This window comes from Enhydra lutris, unplaced genomic scaffold (assembly GCF_002288905.1).
Source record: "Enhydra lutris kenyoni isolate GAN:26980312 unplaced genomic scaffold, ASM228890v2 scaffoldscaffold14, whole genome shotgun sequence".
Classification (NCBI taxonomy): Eukaryota; Metazoa; Chordata; class Mammalia; order Carnivora; family Mustelidae; genus Enhydra; species Enhydra lutris.
In genome coordinates, this window is record NW_019154098.1 from 45680512 (window position 1) to 45700980 (window position 20469).

General features: G+C 38.6%; 1 protein-coding gene across 1 annotated transcript in view; it reads right to left on the reverse strand.

Annotated features, from left to right (window-relative positions):
• LOC111146817 (N-terminal EF-hand calcium binding protein 1) overlaps positions 1–20469 on the reverse strand; it is a 210446-nt gene that overhangs the window by 42392 nt on the left and 147585 nt on the right. Inside the window, exons 6-7 of the mRNA XM_022502513.1 lie at positions 9874–10010; positions 204–325 (exon numbers count right to left, since the gene is read on the reverse strand). Of these exons, the coding sequence (XP_022358221.1) occupies positions 204–325; positions 9874–10010 (259 nt within the window). The remainder of the gene's footprint in view (positions 1–203; positions 326–9873; positions 10011–20469) is intronic.

Consider the following 20469-nt stretch of genomic DNA (forward strand, 5'->3'; position numbering starts at 1 on the left):
ACGGGGAGGATCATCACCCTGTTCTTAATACTGTAGGCTCTTCGCCACGTGGTTTCAAACTTATCTGGTATAGGAAAACCATTCCATTACTACTGCTGTTTTACTTGTTTAAAACATATGAAACAACTTGTTTAAAAAATATGTCAACGTGAAAATACAAACTGAGTCAGTTTGGAAGGAGAAAAATGACAAAGTTTCATTACCTGGACCGCAGGCACTAAACTGAGGGCTTTTAGGGGAGAAGCTGTTGTGTCTCTGGACTCGGCGACTTGATCGCTTTCCAGGCCACTGAATCAACAGGACTTCCGGCTTGGTCGGCCCTTGCCTTGAACAAGAGAGACAACATTTAACCACAGCGTGTTTCTTGCCTGGAGAAACAGATCTTCAACCATCGGTCACAAAGATTTTCTGGTGTAGTGAAATGAAAAGTTAGGAGAATTGCTGCTTACCAACATGCTCTAAAGACCCAGAAGACTTGGTTTTATAAATGTATAAATGTGAATCTAAAGGAGAAACTGTGAGTTGTCTATATTCTTTCAAAGTTTGAGTAAAAATTGTATATTAATTTGTGACTTAAGAAAAACATCTTACCTATCTTGACCAAACCATCAGTGGAAAAAATGTTTTTGTGTGTGCTGATGTATTTAGTTTGAGAACACCTATAGTGTTCAGTCAGTTTTAAGTTTTTTAAATCAAGGCTATGTATCCATATAATTTTAAAAATCAAATAATTCTACAAAGCTTATTTTAACAAATAGGAGCTCCTACTCCCCCACCTCCATATCATGCCCCATTCCCCTTTCAACAAGTGTTCAGGGAATGCTTTCAACAAGTGTTAATTTGACTATTTATCCTCATGTCTGTATATAATATGCTTCAATTGCTATCATTTTATTCTTCAGTTTTAAAATGTATCTATTAACTTCCCACTATGAAAAGCTCAGGTCAAGAGTATATACAAGGAAATATTATAAGGAACTTATAGAAAAACTATTCGAAAGAATGGATTCAACTTGGGAAGCAATTCTTTGGTCTTTCCCTATTCTTCTATCCTGGTTGGAATACACACATGATAGCTGGAATTCCAGCAACCGTCTTGCACCACGAGGCAAACATGAGGACGTACTTAATATGTGAAAAAGGCAGGAGGTCTATGATAAATCTGTAGAGCTGTCAGGTGCTTAGGCTGCCACCACCAAGCTCTTTTTTTTTTTTTTTAAGATGTATTTATTTATTTATTTGACAGAGAGAGAGAGAGAGATCACAAGTAGGCAGAGAGGTAGGCAGAGAGAGAGGGAGGGAAGCAGGCTCCCTGCTGAGCAGAGAGCCCAATGCAGGCCTCGATCCCAGGACCCTGAGATCATGACCTGAGCTGAAGGCAGAGGCTTAACCCACTGAGCCAGCCAGGAGTCCCCACCAAGCTCTTTCATAAGATGTAATAAACCCTTTTGTGTTTAAGTCACTTTTTCCTACATACAGCCAATTCTAATACTAATTCAATCATCCAAAATCTTCCTTTACTATCATTATGGGAAAATTTCTTTAGCCTCTCTCTAATGCTGATTCTCCCCAAATTCCCTTTTAAGCACCATGAGCGGCAATTTTTTTTTTTTTTAGATAAATGAATGAACTTAATAGCTTTTTATTTTTTTACACTGGTTCTCTTTTTTTTAATTATGTTCAATTATCTAGCATATAGTAGTACATCATTAGATTTTGATACAGTGTTCAAAATTTTGAAATACTGCATATTAAAAAGGTACTTTGGGGCGCCTGGGTGGCTCAGTGGGTTAAAGCCTCTGCCTTCAGCTCGGGTCATGGTCTCAGGGTCCTGGGATCGAGCCCCACATCGGGTTCTCTGCTCAGCAGGGAGCCGTTTCCTCCTCTCTCTCTCTGCCTACCTCTCTGCCTACTTGTGATCTCTGTCAAATAAATAAATAAATAAATCTTTAAAAAAAAAAAAGGTACTTTGGGGACACCTTGGTGGCTCAGTCAGTTAAGCATCTTCCTTTGGCTCAGGTCCTGATCTCAGGGTCCTGGGATCGAGTCTTGCTTTGGGCTCCTTGCTCAGGGGGGAGCCTGCTTCTCCCTCTGCCTGCTTCTTCCCCTGTTTGTGCTCTCTCTTTTTCTCTGACAAATAAATAAAACCTTTAAAAAAAGATATACTTTTATTTTATTCTACTTTATTGGTGGTTTTATGGGGTAAAGAGCTTTACTTTTTTAAATACCTGTATGATTAATGTACAGTGGTATACTATTTTCAGGGGTATAATAAATATAATGATTCAATAATTCTATGCAGTACTCAGTACTCATCATCCTAAGTTTACTATTAATCTCCTTCACCTATTTCACCTATCCCCCCACTCACTTCCCCTCTGGTAACCATCAGTTTTGTTCTCTATAGTTAAGAGTACGTGATTTGGGGGCACCTGGATGGCTCAGTCAGTTAAGGGACAGCCTTCAGCTCAGGTCATGATCTCAGGGTTCTGGAATTGAGCCCCACATGGGGCTCCCTGCTCAGCAGGGAGCCTGCTTCTCCCTCACCTCCCCACTTGTGCTCTCTTTCTCAAATAAATAAAATCTTAAAAAAAAAGAGTCTGTAATTTGTCTTTTTTATTTTTTAAATTCCACATGAGTGAACTCATATGGCATTTGTCTTTCTCTTACTGACATTTCACTTAGCATTATGCTTTCCAGATCCACGTTGCTGCAAAGGGCAAGATTTCATCCTTCTTTATGGATGAATAATATTCCACTGTATGTATATGAGTATGTATATATATGTGTGTGTGTGTGTGTACACTTCTTTATCCACTCATCTATCCATGGATACTTGGGTTTCATATTTTGGCTATTATAAGTAATACTGCAATAATCACAGAGGTGCATATATCTTCTCAAATTAGTGTTTTCATATCCCTTGGTTAAATACCCAGGAGTGGAATTACTGCATCTTATGGTAATTCCATTTTTAATTTTTTGAGGAACCTTCATACTGGTTTCCACAGTGACTGCACCAGTTTGCATTTCCACCAACAGTGCATGAGGGTTTCTTTTCCTCCACATTCTTGCCAATGCTTGTTTCTTGTGTTTTTTGATTTTAGTCATGACAGGAGTGAGGTGATATCTCAGTCTAATTCTGATTTTCATTTCACTGATGGTTAGTGCGTTGACCATCTTTACATGTGTCTGTTGGCCACCTATATGTCTTCTTTGGAGGAACATCTGTTCTTATCTTCTGCCCATTTTTTTTTTAAGATTTTATTTTTATTTATTTGACAGAGATCACAAGTAGGCAGAGAGGCAGGCAGAGAGAGAGGAGGAAGCAGGCGCCCTGCTGAGCAGAGAGCCTGATGCAGGGCTTGATCCCATGACCCTGGGATCATGACCTGAGCCGAAGGCAGAGGCTTTAATCCACTGAGCCACCCAGGCGCCCCTTCTGCCCATTTTTAATTGGATTATTTATTCTTTTGGTGTTGAGTTTTATGCATTCTATATATTCTTTATATATTTTGGATATTAACCCTTTGTCAAATATATTACTTGCAAATATCTCCTCCCAATCAGTAGGTTGTCATTTTGTTTCTTTGATTATTCCCTTTGCTGTGCAGAAGCTTATAATCTCACTTGATTATGGTGAATGATTTTTTTAACTATATTGGTGGATTCAATTTGTTAATGTGTTGTTGAGGAATTTTGCATCTGTGTTCTTCAGAGATACTGGCTTATAGTTCTTTTTTATTCTCTTTCATTGTAGTGTCATTGTCTGGTTTTGATATCAGGGTAATGCTGGCATCACAGAATGAATTTCTCTACTATTTTTTGGAATAGTTTGAGAACAGATATTAATGATTCTTTAAATGTTTGGTAAAATTTACATGTGAAGCCATCTGGTCTTGGACTTTTGTTTTTGGGGGAGTTTTTAATTCTTGATTCAATTTCATTGCTGGTAATTGGTCTGTCAAATTTTCCATTTCCTTCTGATTCAGTTTTGGGAGGTTATATGTTTCTAGGAATTTATCCATTTCTTCTAGATTGCACAATTTGTAGCCATATAATTTTTCATAATATTCTCTAATAATCCATGATGTTGGATTGATATTTCTCCTTTTTCATTTCTGATTTTGAGTCTTATAAGTCTGCCTAAAAGTTTATTAATTTTGTTAATCTTTTCAAAGAACCAACTCCCGGCATCATTGGTCTTTTTGGTTTGTTTTTGTTTTTAGTTTCTATTTCATTTATTTCTGCTCTAATCTTTATTATTTCTTTCCTTCTACTGGTTTAGGGTTTTATTTATTCTTCCTTTTCTAGCTCCTTTAGTTGTAAGGTTGGTTTATTTGAGATTTTTCTGGCTTCTTGAGGTAGACTCAGCAGGGAGTCTGCTTCTCCCTCTGACCCTCCCCCCTCCTCTCGTGCTTTCTCTCTCACTTTCTCTCAAATATATAAGATCTTAAAAAAAAAAAAAAAAAGTTCTATGTCTTAATTAAGCCCCAATGACTGTTAAAAACTTACAAAATTAAGCCCCTCTGGTTTTCAAATCCAAATGTTATAGGGGTTCATCTTCCCTATGTGAATCCCTTGTGTCTGGGGGCATCTATGGGGGTCTGCTCTTTTCCCTTCTCCATGTTTGCAGTGTCCATCCCTCCCAGAGACAGTCTTGTGGGTCTGTTTGGCTTGTGCCTACATCTCTACCCTTCCTACCATTTTCAATGTGGCCTCTTCCTACATTTAGATGTTGAGAGTCTGTTCTGCTGATCTTCTGGTCATTTTCTGGGTTATTTACATTGATGTGGGTGTTATTTAGGTGTATCCATAGGACAATGTGAGCCTAGGATCCTCCTACTGTGCCATCTTCTCCAGAAGTCAGAGTAGAGAGATTTAGGTTGCAAATCATGTTCTCTTCAAAATTTGAAAAGGCTGTTTGATTGCATTCTAGTTTCCAGTGTAATTATTGAAAAAATCTAGTGTTTTCTTTGTTCTGTATTTGAAATGGTTTTTCTATCTAGAAGATTTTAGACACTTCTTTTTGTCTTTGGTATTCTGAAATTTCAAAATGCCATGCCTTGGTGTCAGATTTTATGATTTATTGTAATGGGCTCTTGGTCTGTTCTATCAACCTGGAAACTCAGGTCCTTGTTCTGAGAATTATTTCTTAGAAAATTTCTTTTTTTCCTCTTTTTGGAATTACTACTTTTCAAATATTGGCCCTTTTGGACTATCCTATAATTTATTTATTTTCTTTCCTATTTTTCATCTCTGTGGAAACGTCATCATACTTTTATCTCCAAATCTTGCTCACAGGTTATTTCTGCAACCATAATTTCCAAGAGCTCTTTATGTGCTTTGAATATTATTATTTTTAAAATAGCATCCTGTCCTTAATTCATAAATGCAATATTTTCTCTGCTTTTTCGGGGTACTGATTTTTTTTTTTTCTTTTTTGGAAGCTTTCTTCTGCTCTCTGGATTAAATTTGTTTCTCCTAAGTTTCTTTTCTTGTGTTTGACATGTTCTCTTGGTTGTCCTTGCCTATTTCAGAGGAAGGAAACAGGGATGATTGGAGTGTGTGTGTGTGTGTGTGTGTGTGTGTGTGTGTGTGGTAGGGGGGCTGAAGAGATTGCCAACTTGTAGGCCCCACTGTAGGGTGGCCTGACTTGGCCTATTCATTAGGGGACACCAACTCTTGGTACTTAGTCTTTCTCTTGGGCTGATGAGATCCCACAGAAAAGTGAGAGAAGAATCTCCCAACTAGAGTGTGTAAGTCCAGCTGTCAAGGCTTTGGGAGTACAGCATGCTGAGTGACTTTCAAAATCTCACTGTTCAGTATGGAGACTTTCAGTTAATGCCTGTGTTTTAGTATCGTGTCCTGACTGCTACAGTGCAAGCTGTATATCTATTCTCCTTCTCCAGAAAGCACTCTAGGCTTCCTCAAAGACTGAGGAGGGACACTTACCCAGTGTTAGATGGAGCTTTCAGCACTATGTTAGCCCCACCTTCACCCCCACTGTGCATGGGGAAACCAATTCATAAGCCTGAGGTTCGTGACACCAATTACGTTGCATATTGGCTTCGTACATTGTCTGTGTTTTGTCCTTCTCAGAGCTCCAACATCAGTCACTACTACCTTCATTTTCTTTCCATATTCCAAGTTCCCTTTGGTTCATCTATCCTTATCTTTGCACCTTTATGACTCCTTGTTGTCCAGGCTCTGTTAATGCCTTCTTTGAAAGTTTTAGGGAGGAAGGAAAAGAAATCATATGTTTACTCCCCAATCTTTAACTAGACCACCCTATGAATTCTACTTTGACATTTAAAAAAGGTCAACTTTCTTGCAGCTCTAGCGGTCAGAAGGACAGCTGACTAGAACAGTTCTCCTTTACGTTCAAGCTAAGGGAATGTAGACTAAAGTTTTATAATCACCTGCAAGCAAAATTAAAGCCTTCTCTTACTTGTATAATAGACAACCATCAAAAGGAGAAAAATAACTTCTAAACCTAGAAGGAATTAGTCATTTCTCTGGATAAAGAAGAACTTTGGAAAATAGAGTAAAAATTTCAGATTCCTTTATAAAAAGAAATTCACATATAATTAAACTGTGTTCCCAGAATTTTGGTTTGTGAAGAAAAGAGGCTTATGTAAGAGGACAGGGGTCTCTCGAGGGAAGCTCCAGTGTAACGTGATGATTATTCTTGTCATTGGCTATTAGATACTTTCAGAAGACATGAAATTAAAGTGGCTCTCATTTAGCCAGTATGCCAGGACAGATACAAAGACTGTTGTAGAACACCATATGAAAAATATCACCACTGTGGCATTCCAGCTGTATGCATCCCTTCTCTCTGAAATTGCCATTTTCACATGAATAGACACAGACAGTGTGCCCAAAACTGCATGCCTAACTCATTACTGCAGGATGAATGATACTCTGCGATTCCTCCCTGGGGTTGATAGCTAGAATAGATGACTTCTCAAAATTTGCTATATTCCAATGAAGTTTTGTATCCTGAGGTTTCATAAATATTAAGCCCCAAAGTAATACTGATGCTTAAGGGGAAGCAAATTATTATAACCCTGGGATTTTTAAGGCTATCTGCAGGTTGCAATTGTTGACTATGCAGGACATCATGGAATCTTCCTTTACAAAAAAAAAAAATGGGTGAGTTTTGGGGTACATTGATTTGACCTCTTCTCTCTGACCTTGTTCTAACTCATCTCAAATCTTTACTATATACTGTTATGAGACTAATTTCCCTTAAAACTTGTTTTCATTCCATTTCTCCTTTATTTACAACCATCAAGACAATCTCTGATCATATGAAATCAAAATGCATCTGTCTAGCTTTTAGACTTGCTAACCTCAGCTGCCAGATGGGCTGTTCTCACCGTCCCAGGTCCTCATCCATCGCTGTTCTATATAGCCCCCTTTCCTTGGGATTCCCTTTCATTCAGTTTCATATATTTAACATGTAGTTGTGCCAGGAACAGGGAAACAAGGAAAAGCCCCTTTCATTTAGAAACTCAAAGTCTCGGGGTACCTGGGTGGTTCAGTGGGTTAAAGCCTCTGCCTTCGGCTCAGGTCATGATCTCAAGGACTGAGTTTATAGGTAAGTCTAAGTAGAAGGACTGAGGAAGTTCACAGTGTTGGAGTGGGTGGTATAAAGTCCTAGTCTGAGAGCAGTGTTGTCCAAGCAGTAACCAAACAAATGAGGAAGAGTCAGCCAGAAGGAAGAAGATGGGTACTATGGCGTGGGTGAGGAAACCCCATCCTTCCAGGGAGAATATCCTCTACCTTTAAATCTACCCTAAAGATCCCATTCGAGTCTTATCTCCTCTGAGGCTTATTTACTGGTCTCTTGTCTAATACCATGGGAAAAGGACAGCCATCTTTCCTGTCCTGTTTTTTTCTCCACTGACGAGGGCCCCTGGGGCTCTCCTAACTTTGGTTTCTTCTGGCCACCTGATTGCTAGATGGAGTAGGGAGAGGAGGCACAGTACTTTTAAGCATGAGCCCAATTCCCACTCTTCAGGCAGGGTCACTAGACACTTCAAGTTGGATCTATGGGTACCAACCCCTAGCAGAAACTAGCTTTTTATTTCTTTTTTAATGAAAACCTCCCTGAGAAGAGTATCATAGATTTGGGGTAAGATCTGGGCATCCCTGGGTACCTTAGTCAAAGACCATAAGTTACATCAGACCCGTAATAGTTCTCATTCCTCCAAGCTCTGTTTGAGCTGGAAGCCTAGAAATAAAATACTCATTAGTCCTCTAGTGTCTTCCACTTTCATCAAGTTCTGCATTATCACAGGCCTTCTCATCAAACACAGCTGCTGTGCAGCTGTCGGTAGTTTTCACAGGAGGCCAAGGCTAGCCTGTGGCCTGACGCGGACAGCAGCTATCTGTCATATATTCACTATATGACGGTGAATGCAGAACTCAAGCTTGCAGGAGATGACTACAGAAAAAACCCAAAGTGCAGGTGAGGAAGGAAGCACAGTGCTTTTACAGGCCTCCTCTCAGGTGACAAATAATTGATTCTGAAAAGGGAGAATCCACGTCACATCAAGAAAATCTAAACAAAACAGAGAAATCAACTGCATTTTCCTATGCAAAACACAAAATCAATTTCATTGTGTCTCAAGATGTTTAGTTATCTTCTGCTCAAACTTGAGGCAAAGGGTTGTTGCTTTTCTAAAGCTATCTGTTATGTCTGCCATTTGATATGGAATCACTCAAGGCACTGAAAATAAGTTTATAATGTAAAAATGTGGCCCAGATCCATTGCACAGAGCAGACCCATGTTCATCAGCTGCACGAGCTCATTAGATTTGAGATTAGAGGCTTTTTTTGTTAGAATTTGCTGGTGATCGCTCATTTTGACGTTGTAAACACATGTTTGAAAATTCCGCTGTTTTTCTGAGATGTCCTAATAATTACGTATCCTGCCCTGATAATAGACTGCCCTACTGAGCAGTCTATTATCAGCCTGTTCAAAAAAGTTCCTGTGTGGTTCTAATTTAAAATGCAAAAGTTAGATGGTCATATGTGTAGGTTTGAAGTAACACATGCAAAATATGTTGCATAAGCCAGAGTTTTGCCAAGCCCTTCTCTAGCTTGCAAGGTGTAAACAATGGCAACTCAAGAAAGTACCAACTGTTGGTTAGAATAATTTTGATGTCTGCTTTACACAGTTCTAATTCAGGTTCCTCTTTAGCATTAACACCCTTATTTACATAGCCCTTATAATAGCATTACTTACCCTCTCAGTGATATTAATTGGTGGTCTTGAATTTTGAAATCTTTCCCTAACATTCACTTTTTATTTCCTTAAATAAATAGGCTGATTCTATGCCCAAGTCTCCAGGTACATCCCCGTTCACTTAGCCTCTAAGTCTCTACCATTTCCACATTTTCACATAATACTCATTTGCAAGATGAGCCCAAATATCACCAGGAAATGCCATGAATTTGTCTTTCTTCTCTCTATCTGCAGTCTTTTACTCTTCCTAAATACTTTGTACCTTATTTCCCCTTCTGTATGATATGTATTACTTCGCATCTTACATCATGGTTTTACTCTTCATGTCTTAGTAGACTTTAGTCTGCTGAAGAGTCAGGACTATGTAAAATGTATCTGTATTTTAAAGTCTTCTCCATCTACTAAATTTGCAATTTAAATTTGAATAAATGATGGACAGTAAAAATAGAATGGCTGCTTTTAGAGGCAAATACAAGGCGAGCACCTAAAGGAGGTTCCTGTTATTCTCTTTAAACTTATTAATTCTCATTTTTAGTTTTCACTAGCTTAATCGTGATGCCCCTCAACTGTTCTTTCACCATCACTAAAGAGATATATGAAAATATTTAACTTGCCTTTCTTGACGGGTTTGTTCCTCAGTAGTTTCCATGGCACATTCCAGAGAATTTTGGAGAGACTGCAGCTGATTCAAGGTCTCCTTCAATAAAAATCGAGTTACAAATTGTTCCAAATTAGAGGCCTCTTGGTAGTCCTAAGGATGAGAGCAAAGGCAATTAGAAGTATAGTAAGGAAGAATATCCAGAAATGGTTTTCCCCCACGTACCCTTCAATTTCAGATTAATCTTCGAGGAGAAATCAGGGACAGAAGACATGTTGACCATGGAGGTGGGGGCAGTGCTCTTCCCGCCCACCAGAAGTTGAATATCAGAGCTGTAGAGCTAACAGGAATACCTAGCTCATCTCCCAGTGCACCTGCCTCAATATTAGGAAAAAGGAAAAAACCCACTGGAATTATGGAACAGACATTGGTAGAAAAGGAAAAGAATATTATCTGGTGAAGAAGGTTGGTAAGTGATTAACTCAGAGTCTGTTCTGTGCTTCATTTAAGTAATGACGATGCCATTGTTTATTTTTTCTGTTATCAACTAAATGTAGTCACGTTTCAGCAATTGGCTTAGTTCCTTCTTGATGTATTTATTATGCCTGCTCTGTCTATACTGAAGCCAAAGGAAATTATGTGTAGTTATCCCCCAATTCAGAAAACGTTAAGCACAGAATATTTAAACAGTTTACTAAATCTGCTTCAGTCCCTCCCTCAGGAACTTACCTGAGCCTCATTTGCATCAGACTCAGCCACAAAAGCACCAGGGCTTCAAACAGCCCCAAGTCTACCAGTGATCATCACAAACACCATAGCTATACTTGCCAAGTTTAGTCTAGGAGACAGGTGGGCTGTGCATGGTGCTATGCTGTTCTTGTCTTCTACAGTCTCAGAGAGAACCAAGAAAGAAAAGAAAAGCAGGCTAGCATGGAAGAAGTGTCAGAGCACTCGTTCAGGTCACGAGACCAGCCAGCCAAACCTGATTTTCCAGAATATAGGGTGGAGATGATAAATATGAGTTCAGCTAAGAAACACATTGATCTAGCTCTGTCCCTAAATGATTTTTTTTCATGGATGAAAATATAAAACCAAAGGAATAACAGTGACAAGATAATGCTGGAGGTTATGATGTGCTGAGGAATCTCAGGTCACGGTTATAAACCCAGAAAATGAAGACGTAATTATTTAATCTTTCTGGGTCCTAGTTTTCTCATTTACAAATCAGACGATAACTCAGGCATACAGTCCAACTCAAAAATATACTGTGTTTCTACCAACCCTAAATTAGGACATAATGGATCGTGGCCTATTGATAGAAATCACTTTGGGATTTTTCTTCGGGTGCCCCAATCACCTAATGCCATAGAAATCCTCCTTTTGTTTCTACTTTGAAATCATGAAATGTTTCGATCATTAGTTTAAGTCCATTCTCATAGATGAACATAGGGAATTCTCTTATCTATCGCATCTAATGATCTGATTTAAACTTAAAGTTTTAAGGCCTTGAAACTCCACCTAAGAAACTAACCACAAGCTGAAACGTTAGATGCTTAAAATAACCTAAGGATTTCTGTGAGTTAATTCAAGGTAAACATAACCAAATATTTAGTTTCATCAAATAGCTTGCTACTTAATAGCAATAAAAACTTCAAAAAATTATTCCTCAGTGTGTTTTTAAATTGAGGAAAGCTTTTCTTTTTCTTTAAGATTTTATTTATTTATTTGACAGAGAGAGATCACAAGTAGGCAGAGAGGCAGGCAGAGGGGGGGGGGGAAGCAGACTCCCTGCTGAGCAGAGAGCCCGATGCGAGGCTCGATCCCAGGACCCCGGGATCATGACCTGAGCCAAAGGCAGAGGCTTTAACCCACTGAGCCACCCAGGCACCCAAGGAAAGCTTTCTTTTCAAAAGAAAATGTGTGACAGAAAAAATGGTGTGCTTGATTTTTTCCCCAGCCATTCGCATTTTGTGAAAGCATATTTTTAAAATAAAATTTATTAAAAAAATAAAAATATAAAATGTGTTAAGATATCAAGACAACATATTAGTGTAGTCAGAGATGATGCTAATTACATTTGCATCTCGGTATACCCTGTGACTACAGAGAATGATAAAATTTTACACCTATTTGTAGAGGGCCTGGAAAGTAAAGAAAGCATACATCCACTGAATATTCTCACATTAGCCTCACTCTTTTCTCAGTTAAATGTTAAGTATTTGTCACGTCAGAACTAAAGAACTAATTGCTTATCATCGCAATTAGATTTTAGCTTCCTAGACTCAAAGGTCATGCCTTATATTTCTGTGTGTCTCATGGTGCCCATACCAGATGTGCACTCAATACTTGATTGCAGAGAAACTTCTAAGTCTAAAAATGTAACTGGCTTGACTATTGTGGTCTTAGATATCACGATTTCGGTGATGCCAAAGTTCGATATTTAAGGACAGTTAAAATCAGTTAAAATCCAACAATCGATGACTCCGTGGTGGCAAATTGTTCTTCCACCAAAACTTCTCTCTACTCTGATAGGACTTTGCTATGCTCGCTAGTGATTCTTCAGATAATATTAAAAGATGGCACAACCAGCTAGTACGCTGGATAAAATCACTGATGCTTGGATGGACACTGAGAGGGGTGGCGGGCGGGATTAAGGTTTTGGGGCATTCAGTTTTTGGAGTCAATATGAAGATGGGCTGTTACGTGTTACTTCTTGATCCTAAGGAGAAAAAAAGAGCATGTTTTCTAATGTTCCTGTTCATCCTTCCAGACTCTGCTCACGGCACTGTCTCTGTAGTGCCTCTCCTTTTCTTGAGCCACCATTTTGCTTCATAGGATTAAGCACATATGTCTTTTCCCTTCTCTGTGCTTCCAGCCAGCATGCAGAATTTATTATTGTATGTTGTAATCTGCTGTCTACTTGCCCATCTCCCTCATCCTAGGCCAATTCTTTTAAGATAGGAAATATATCTTGTAATCATCTCTGCCTCCAGAAAGCCCAGAACAGAGCCTGGCTCCGTAAACGGAGTAGCTGCCCCATAAATGCTTACAGGGTATGTGAGCTGCAGGTATGAGGAGGGGAAATTCAGGCACCAGAGGGCGCGTATGAGCTCCAGAAACTGCTCTTGCCTTCCCCTAGACATCAGCAGCCTGCCTCTGCCCGAGCCCTTGCTGATGGCAGACATTGTTGTCCAGCTTGCCTGGTCATGTGGGCTCTGCAATAAATGGAAATAAAGCTTTGTTCTTAACAGACTGTTTGTCCTCATTTCATTTTCTGGAGCATTTGTTAGTCTTCTTCCCTTCCCTTAATCTGAATCCCAAGGTTTAGGACTGCAGACCCAGGTGGCATGAATCCAATATTCCTTCCCTCCTTCCCTTCTCTCAGATGTGCAGCAGATGTTCCTTTGGAAGGCAGTGGCAAAAGAAGCAGATGGAAAATTAAATAGATAACAAGCTGGAAAATGTCAAAGCATGGCCCTTTCTATTCTCAACAAATGTGTTGGTTCTGCAGGTACAAAAAGGGATCTTTGCATGCTGAACTCCCCAAAACACATGTTCCTACAGCAAAATCTAGAATTTGAGAGACTGGCAGAAAGAACATCCACTGGTCTACTAAAGCAGTAAAAAACAAAACAAAACAAAACAACACAGTACCTGATATCCAGATTCTGCCACTTTTTTCAGAAGCCGTTTAATCCTTTAATGTCCATTAAAAAGGGTATGGGCAAATGAACACTAATAATATATTCCTCAGATCCCAATAACATTCATTCCTATCATTGATAATTGTCAGTTAAATTAATCTTTACGTGGAAATTGTGGACTAGCATTAATATTTCTGTTTGTGCCGGGGCGCCTGGATGGCTCAGTGGTTAGGGCCTCTGCCTTCAGCTCGGGTTATGATCTCAGGGTCCTGGGATGGAGTCCCGCATCGGGCTCTCTGCTCAGTGGGGAGCCTGCCTCCTCCTCCTCTCTCTCTCTGCCTGCCTCTCTGCCTACTCGTGATCTGTCTGTCAAATAAATAAAAAAAAAATCTTTAAGGAAAAAAATTATTTAAAAAAATATATATATTTCTGTTTGTGCCTTTGGAAAGCCCGAGTGTGAACATTTTGATCTGCCTATTTCTTTTGTATGGAGCTGGAACAGAGTGAGAATTCATTCGAGTAAAAACCCCAGCATTAGAAGCAGAGCTCTTGGAAAGTCAGGTTTCTTAGGACCCTGCCTGTGCATCGTAACTGTCAGATCATTTCCCAAAAAGCAAGCTCCTGCCCATCTGTGTAATGGAAGAGTGGCGATCCCAGCTATTAAACCACTATGAATCATCTGAGTTAATTAGGAAAATCAGAGCATCAGTCTTCCCTGTTTGTATTTGCCCTACTTGAAAATTAATCAAGTCTGTGACATCCAGTCTCAGCGTCTTCTTGTTTATGAGCTCAGATGCAATCGCATTTAGTAGGGGGTACTGCTTCTGACCGCCGTTTGATCTAACCCCTGCAGCTTTCCCTTTTAGAACAGGAGAAAATTCACTTTTACAAAGATAAGGTTATTTCTTTTTCCCTACTACTCTTCCCCAAACTGTTACTTTTTAAAAATAATAACTGCCTTTCACTGCTTTATCTATGTCCTATTTCTAGTAAACATTCTTAGACTTTCATTTTAAATGACCTTTCTTTTAAGCTGGGAGAATACTATATCAAATTAAAGCCTTAAAAAAAAAATAAAGAACTGGTCCTTAATTCACTCTAAGAATGGACTGAGATTAATTACAGATAAGTAGTTAGAAATTTTAGATAGCAGTTCAAGAAATTAAGATATTTTCATGCTGCAGATTCCCAAGGATTATAGGAATTACAGATTTTCAGGTCAGTGAAAGAGGAAACAAGGCTCTAGTTCTGGAATAAAATGTTATTAAATTACCAACAAATTGAAATAATTTTTTTAAAAGATTTTATGTATTCATTTGCAAGAGAGACAGCAAGAGAGGGAACACAAACAGGGGAAGGGAGAGAGGGAGAGGGAGAAGCAGGCTTCCCCTGAGCAGGGAGCCCAATGAGAGGCTTGATCCTAGGACCCTGGGATCATGACCTGAGTCGAAAGCAGATGCTTAACAACTGAGCCACCCAGGTGGCCCCTTTTTATTTCACTTTAAGATTTTAAATTGAAATAATTTCTAAGCCTTATGTTGAGATATTCTTTAGTCTGAAATCAGAAAATACTTTAGAGAAGGGTTCTATCATTTAAGAACTTTACATTGAGGGGCACCTGGGTGGCTCAGTAGGTTAAAGCCTCTGCCTTTGGCTCAGGTCATGATCCCAGGGTTCTGGGATCGAGCCCCACGTCGGGCTCTCTGCCCAGCAGGGAACCTGCTTCCTTTCCTCTCTCTCTGCCTGCCTCTCAGCCTACTTGTGATCTGTCTGTCAAATAAATAAATAAAATATTTAAAAAAAAAAAAAAAGAACTTTACATTGACAAACTCCACTGTAGGGAGCTCATCCTGCATTTATCAAAGACTGATTTCACGTAGGTTTTTTTTTTCCCTCTGGCTCCACTTACTGCTCTGTTTCATACCAGGAGACTCTAACAAGAACATACGGCCCCTTGAATGTCTTTGCCTAAAGAATACTCCCATTCTGTTCAGAACTAATCTTCAAACAAGTGGAAAATTGGCAAAAAACCCCAAACAAACAAACAAAAAAACCTGGATTTGAATGTGGAAATATAAACAGAGCAAGCCCAAATTTGAGGGTTAATAGCTAACAGATGAAGATCTGGGTTCCATTTATCACATCTAATAACACAGTGTGGTGATTAAGAATCTGGGCTTGAAGACAGTGACACAAGTTACACATATATTCTAATCAGTGTTTATGCCACTCAACAGCAATGTGAGCTTGGAGAACTTTTCAACCTAAGTCCTCGTTTCCCTAACTATAGATAAGAACAGTGGGAATCTCGTAAACTTGTGAGGATTGAATGAAATACAGCCTGTAAAGCACATGGTATGATGTCTACCTTATAGTTTCTGATAAATATTCATCATTGCTATCAGCCCACTGAAGGAAGGATATTACAAAATGTAATGAACAGATAATTGGCTCAAATTTCACAAGGCTTGAATGTTGTGGTAACAGTTCACTTCAGAATTTTGCTAGTATAAATATATGCTGGTGTTCAGTGTGTAGCAGGCTCTTCACAAATATTAAATTTTGGAGTTCCTTCTATATATATTTCATTTTTTAAAAAGATTTATTTACTTATTTATGTATTTGAGAGTAAGCGAGTGTGTGTAGGCAGAGGGAGAGGAAGAGAGAAACCCAAGCAGACTCTTTGCTAAGCAGGAAGCTCCATGTGGGGCTCGATCTCACCACCTTGAGGATTAGACCTGAGCCAAAACCAAAGCTGGACACTAAACCAACTGTGCCACCCAGCTGCCCCTTTATATATTTTGTATTGCACATTTCCTACCTTGCTTCTTCAGAAAGGTATAACTTTTACACACATATTTCTTACTGTACTGAAGCTGTGACCCATGGGATTCAGTCCTTGAGAAGGTCAGTTAAAAATGTGTTCAACTGCAAAACTAATTAAAAAGTGTTTCTATTCTTGTTTCTCAGCAAAGGTAGTACAGAAGGCCCAATTTATACATCTCAGCTACTTCTTACCTTCCCCTTTATTGCCTCTGCATCCTATAAGCCATAACCTCTTCCATGGTATTTCATTTTCCAGAACCTTCTCAAAATTCCTTCTCAGTCTTTAATTTCATTTTATTTCCTTTTGCTCTTTTGTCTCCCAGGTCTTCATATTTATATTGGCTAAGATTTCTTCCTTCTCCTTAAGCCACTGTAAATTCTGGTTTTATTCATCTAGACCCATTCCCTTATTCTGCATCACAGAAGTGTAGAAACTAGAAAAAGATAGTAACAGGAGGATTTGGGGAAGATGGCCATGTGGGGGGCATAGCATTTGAAACTCCTGGAATCCTCTCATAGACAGACAAAACAGATAAAAATAGCAAAAAAAACCCCACAGACAACAAACGCAACAAAACTAGATTTCAAGGTAACATTATGAAACTCAAATTACAAGTGGATAAGAACTAAATCACTGACAGCCACAAGATCTGCACTGGATGGCATCACCGGATGTATGGGAAGAAACAAAGGAAGAAATGGGATATATGACAGACCTGAAGACAAGAGAATTCTAAAACAGCCAACAAATATTCACTAGAAAGCACAACTGGCTAACTGGAGAACATCAGCTAAACCCGGAAAGATATTTATCCAAAACTGGATGAATATAAACAGCCTAGTAAAGCCTATAGGGACGGAAACCATGGAGGCCCTGTGAACTCCATTTGTTTTTAAGATTTTTAAAATTAATTAATTAATTTATAGCACAAGCAGGGGGAGGGCAGCGGGAGAGAAAGAAAGAGAACCCCAAGCAGCCTCTGCACTGAACCCAATGTGGGGCTCGATTTTGTGACCCTGAGATTATGATCTCAGGTGAAATCAAGAGTCTACAACTCAGCCAACTCAACAAACCAGGGACACCGACCCTGTGAACTCTTAAATTCAACTAGCTAATACTGCATGCTAGGAGGGCTAGCTGAAGGGAAACTGCTGGGAGTCAAATCAAAGCTGAACAGGACACGGTCACAGAGATAAAGAAAAGAAGATTTGGTTAAAAGTAGAGGATGGGCATAGAGCCAGGAACTCTCAGAGGGAGAGTTACTGTATTTGTTTAATACCACAAGACAACCATCTACACGGGAGCTGTGTAAAGCTAGAAAAAATACTCTGAATACAGCTATCTTTGAAAAATTCAGGGAATTAGTATTTTTTTAAATCGGGCAACAGAAAACTATTAAGGTTAAATTCTATATATTGTTATAAGAGAAAGGATATTGAAGGGCAGAACACCATTCCTGCAGACAATGAAAGCACACCAGAAAGAAAAAACTCACAAAACAGATCAAAAGTATAACCAAGTATTTTAAAACGAGCTAAAAGACATTGAAAAAAGAAACTGAAGATAGAAAAGAACAACATGAATGAGAGATTAGCTCAGAAACAAGGTGACAAAATTCAGACAAGAGTTAGAGAAGGAAATTATTTCAGAAATGAAATCTAAATCAGAAGGAACACAAGAACACATACACAATACAGGTAATACCTCAACAAATGAAAAAGTGGCAGTCCTTAAAAATCAAAAGGAAATAAAGAAAAGTAAAAAGACTGGAGAAGGCATAACAAATATTGTAGACAAGGAATACTCAACACATTTATAATAGAGTTTTAAGGAGTTAGAGAAACCATCAAAAGAACAATGCCAATACTTGAAGCCATTATTCCAGAATGTTTTTCTGAAATATAAAGATTGAAAGTAGGTATGCAAAGTGTGAAAAATGAAATAAAATGAAGTCACTTGTATCATTTTAGAATGCAGCCAGGTCATCAAGTCTTACACATGACCTCACTGATGGAACCATGAACTTTTAAATTGGACCAAATCACCGATCAAGGACTCTGCAAGAACACCAGTCACTTGCCACAGTAAGAGACTTTTGCTTAGTGATAGCCTTAGCAACTAATTATGTTTAGACAAGGTTAGGGTTCTGTCCCCATCAGCAAGCAAAATTCTTTGTAAACAACTTACAGGGGCATTCTCTTTTTGTCTTTAAAAAAATCCCTGATTTTTGCTCCCCAGTGAGACACTATTTGGATTGCTGCCCAAATCTGTGTACCTCAAATGGCAGTTCTATGTTGCCAAATAAATGCTTTTGCTTAATTTCTGCTTCTTGACAATTTTCAGATCGAAAAAAGCACACCACATATCTAAGAAAATCAACTCAGAACCAACATCAAGACATATTTCTGTAAAATTTTTGGGTTTTAAAAGACAAAGAAAAAAATTCCTTGTGTACTTAGACGTAAAGAGCAAATGGCTTATGGGGCAAAAACAAAACAAAACAAAAATTTAGAAACTGGATTATCACGAGACTTTCCTAAATAAAACTTTTTCTGTCAGAAGAATGTGAATTGGGGGCACGTGGGTGGCTCAGTGGGTTAAGCCTCTGCCTTCAGCTCAGGTCATGATACCAGGGTCCTGGGATGGAGCCCCGAATCGGGCTCTCTGTTCAGCAAGGAGCCTGCTTCCACCTCTCTCTCTCTCTCTGCCTGCCTCTCTGCCTGTCGAATAAATAAATAAAATCTTAAAAAAAAAAAGAGAAGAAGAAGAATGTGAATTGAACCATGAGAAGGCACTCAGCAAAATCTAGACCATGAGCACCTCTCTAAACGACAGCTGAGTAACCTGGAAATTAAAAGACGTGTTAACACACATAAAAATGGGCACGACTAAACTATAGTTTTTAGAGATGAACATTTGTGTGATGAAACCACAATAAGATGGAAGGAAATGATTACTAGAGGAATCTGTTTAGTCATGATATCCAGGGGGAGAGAAGGTAATTGGAACAAGGCACACGGAAGGGCGGGGAAAGCTCGTAGGTTTGTTTAGTTTCTTGATCTGGGTGGTGGTTTAAAAAGTGTTTTGCCTATAATCATTAAGTTCTACACGTGATTGGTGTGACTTTCCTCCTTTTCATTTTATTTTTACAGAGGTTAAGATACGTGTAGGAGCTAGCCTGGTAGAGATACACTATCCTCATATTTTTGAGACACTGTGGGAGTAGACAGATAAGGGCTATAAAATACAGGAGTCTTTGGCAGGCAGTGGGACAAGAAAATCTGTAAACACTTCCAAATTAGTAATTTTTATCACCTCTCATATACTATCTTCTCAACTGCTAGCCTGTGTTTTTCTGGAGTGTAACATAGAACCAAATGTTAAATTTTTTTCAGCATGAAGAGCACAGAGCTATATTTACACATAATTTGGGCTAAATTTATGTTTGTTGATGTTGATAATAAAATATCATCAAAATTTCTTCCCCTAAATATGCGGCTTTCCACCTTATTGCTCACACACTTCTCTGAACAACATTTTAAGCACCTACTACCTCAAGGGTAACACACACTTGTAATTTGACTCCTCCTAACCAGCGTGTGCGTCAGATGGATAGTTCTATTTTAACCACAATCTTAAAATATGTTGAGTTAGTATGTCTAAGTTACTGAATTTGTCAGAGACAAATACATCTTCAAAACATCATTTATGATCTTTCCACTTTCAAAGACATATCCTTGTCTTTGATCTAAACAAACCCTATGACATTGGAATAATCAAGTACTAAAATATTAGGAGCACTTCCAAACAGCATAACGTATGGGAAAATAATAGATACTTGATATATATGAGCATGGATACATTTTTGGATTTAATTTGCCTTTATGGCTCACTTATGAATAAAATACCAAAACATTCCAGTAAATTTTTGTTCAGGAAAAAAATATTCCTGGGAATAGTAACTTCTTCAGAATAACAAATAGGCAAGGATTTTTGCCAGTCTTAAAAAATAAAAATATTATATTTCATCAAATATGAAGTACCATTAATTATGAAATGTATTTTTTATATTTTATATGCCACTAGGAAATAAAAATATCTGCAATTCAGTTTTACACACCATTAAGTACAAGATGCATCC